Source organism: Octopus bimaculoides, chromosome 17 (genome assembly GCF_001194135.2).
Source record: "Octopus bimaculoides isolate UCB-OBI-ISO-001 chromosome 17, ASM119413v2, whole genome shotgun sequence".
Classification (NCBI taxonomy): domain Eukaryota; kingdom Metazoa; phylum Mollusca; class Cephalopoda; order Octopoda; family Octopodidae; genus Octopus; species Octopus bimaculoides.
The window spans coordinates 19,209,713-19,212,948 of NC_068997.1; the positions used below are offsets into that span (position 1 = coordinate 19,209,713).

Sequence of the window (3,236 nt, forward strand, 5' to 3'; positions counted from 1 at the left end):
TTTCTTCTTCTACTTCTAACATGCACAACCTCAAATTTACAGGAGAGCTATGGTCAGTTGCATCAATTCCAGTACGTAACTGGTATTTTATTTTATCAATGGCTCAAAGATGAAAAGCAAATTGACCTATGTTAGTAAGGTTTGAACCCAGAACATAAAGAACTAAAGCAAAATATCACACAACATTTTGCCCAATGCTCTGGTGAATCTGCCAAACCTCAAGGATGACCTAAATGCACAAACATAACAATACAATAACTAAATAGTAATAATACAAAAACAAAAAAAATAATAACATTTTTATTCATTACTCAAAAATGGTGTTGCTTTCCTTTGGCAGGCTGCTGTATTAGTTGTGTCCAACATTGACCTGCAGTGGATTCTTGACCGAGCCGCACATGTTTGGTCAGCACCAAAGCAGCATTCAGAGGAAATCCAGCAGTATACAATGGTGAATACGACCTTCAGCCAACCAGACCCTTGGGTCAAGTGCCTTGTCAATATTGTCTCACCGTCTTCGTCATCATGTCCGTCATCATCGTCATCATTCAGTCAGAGCCCTCCAGCTATTGGTTATGCATGGATGGTCGTTTACTCCAGGCTTCAGTCTCTCTTCCCATTGGTTGATTTGAGGTGAGTATTTGGTTGAGTGCAGGTCTAAACTATTGAGATGTGGTTCGAGGGAAAGATGGTGAATGACTAACCTTTTGAGTTGAACGAGGCTAAAGCAGAGTTAGGTGGAGTGATATCAGTTGCATTGGCACTCCGTCGCTTACGACGACGAGGGTTCCAGTTGATCCGATCAACGGAACAGCTTGCTTGTGAAATTAACGTGCAAGTGGCTGAGCACTCCACAGACACGTGTACCCTTAACGTAGTTCTCGGGGATATTCAGCATGACATGGTGTGACAAGGCTGGCCCTATGAATTACAGGCACAACAGAAACAGGAAGTAAGAGTGAGAGAAAGTTGTGGTGAAAGAGTACAGCAGGGTTCGCCACCATCCCCTGCCGGAGCCTCGTGGAGCTTTGGGTGTTTTCGCTCAATAAACACTCACAACGCCCGGTCTGGGAATCGAAACCGCGAGTCCGCTACCCTAACCACTGGGCCATTGCGCCTCCACCAGTTGCATTGAAGCATGAATTAAACAAGCTGGGGCTTAAAGCCTCAGTCTCAAGATGTGTCTCAAAATCTCAGAAACTGTTTTTGTCTGTTGCAATTCTAGCATAATTTATATTTTACTAATTATTGAACTCAACAGATTAAAACAGTGGTTAACAATATTTTTGAATTTGTGGCAAACTGGAGATCAAACAAAAAAAAAATTACTAGTGCATTTTGAATGGGACCTTAATAATTAATGAGATGCAGTTGATACAGTGAATGGCAAACAGTGGGTAGGGTGACATGGTCATTGAACATTGTTTGTCACACATCTATGACAAACATTCTGTTCTAACACATCTCTTGACAAACGAGTTTTGCATAATGAGTGTACTGAACAGCGGTTCTCGACCATTTTTTCTGATGGACCCCTTTGGTCCCTATTTTACTCAGTGGTTTGGTACTCACAGCCATTCGATGTCTCTAGAAATTCCTATTATATTTTTATGATTAAATATTAGGAATTGTATTAAAAAAAGTTTGTGTATTGTAGGAGTATAAGCAATTTATTGCAGATAAATTTTAACAACAAAATCTTATGTGGACCCAAGTTGAGAATCGCTGGTACATTGGTTAAATCCTTGCTATATTTACCTTTTTTTTTTTGTTTTTGGTATACTTTTTTCCCATTTTTGTTCTTGTAGTGCTCAGAGCAATGATAACCGAGCTTCCAGTATCCTCCGTTCTGTTAGCAAGAAGGTAAGCAATGAGACAGAAGCTTTCCTACATCTGTGGCACAGCTACACAGTATTGGCATGTAGTCTGGCCCAGCAAGGGACCCAGTATTCAATGGTTTATGATTTCAGGTAAAATACCTTCTTATTTTAGTTATTTTGTTTATTTATGTCAGTTTTTTGTTTTATAATGAACGCTTTTTAAATTTTTTCCAAAGTTCTGTTTTATCCTATTGGATTAGTAGAAGTGGTAGAGCATCCTGTTAGACAAAATTGATGGAAATCAAAATGAGATATAAATGAAACAATATATTTTTAACTGGAATGGCTGTGTGATTAAGAAATTTTATTTGTAGCCACATGGTTTCAAGTTCAGTCCCACTGCATGGCACCTTGAGCAAGTGTCTTTTGTAGCCCCAAACTGACCTATATCTTGTGAATGAATTTGGTGACTTGAAACTGTTTCACACATATATGTATATATGTGTGTGTGTTGTGTTTGCCTTTCCACCACTTGTGAACTGGTGTTGGTATGTTTACATCCCCATAACATTAATGGTTCAGCAAAAGAGGCCATCAGATGTTAAAAAAAAGTACTGGGGTTGATTTATCTGACTAAGCCCTTTAAGTGGGTACCCTAGCAGAGTAGTTGTCCAATGACTGAAACAAGTAAAGGATTAAAAGATAATTTCAAACGATAAGTAAAATTGATTCATCAGTTGGGAAATATTATTTTCACTTATTTCTGAACAGATGACCCACCCTTGTCAGCACTAATTTCCAATCTCCCCAGTAAACTTCGAATAGAATCTTAACACAAGTTAACACAGGTGTCATTATATGTAACTTTGTTGATTAAATTCCACAGACGTTGACTTAGTCTTTCATCCTTTCAGGTTTCAGGTTTAGTAAAATAAATACCAGTTGAGTACTCCAACACCTTACCCCACTACCACTTTCAAACACTCTGGTGTCATTTCCCTTTAATTTTCTCAGATTAGGCTACCCCTAATCCACTGTGCCCAACTCCTCTAACACTCTGACACTTCTCCACCCTCCCATCAGACTCCATTGACCTTTCCCCTATCTTACATATGCATTGATTGACTCACAAAGAATGAACTTCTAAATGTGTAGAGTGTAGTTTTCTAATCGGGGCCAGATTGAGACCCATAGAGGCCCTAAGCACTTAAAATATTTTGGTGACCCCCATTTATATATGTAATTAAAAATATAAACAATAATAAACCATAAAATAGATTTTTATTTTTCAAAATGAAACAAAACTAACAATAAGAGGGAGAATAGTGTTTATTTTTGTATACTTCCAATTTATTTATATCTAAAAAGTTTTCCATAGGCGTAGGAGTGGCAAGTAGCTTGCTTGCCAACCACATG

General features: G+C 38.2%; 1 protein-coding gene across 1 annotated transcript in view; it reads left to right on the plus strand.

The window, feature by feature from the left end:
- Positions 1 to 3,236, plus strand: part of LOC106877886 (protein furry) — a 152,698-nt gene that overhangs the window by 84,358 nt on the left and 65,104 nt on the right. Inside the window, exons 21-22 of the mRNA XM_052974065.1 lie at positions 341 to 633; positions 1,809 to 1,970. Of these exons, the coding sequence (XP_052830025.1) occupies positions 341 to 633; positions 1,809 to 1,970 (455 nt within the window). The remainder of the gene's footprint in view (positions 1 to 340; positions 634 to 1,808; positions 1,971 to 3,236) is intronic.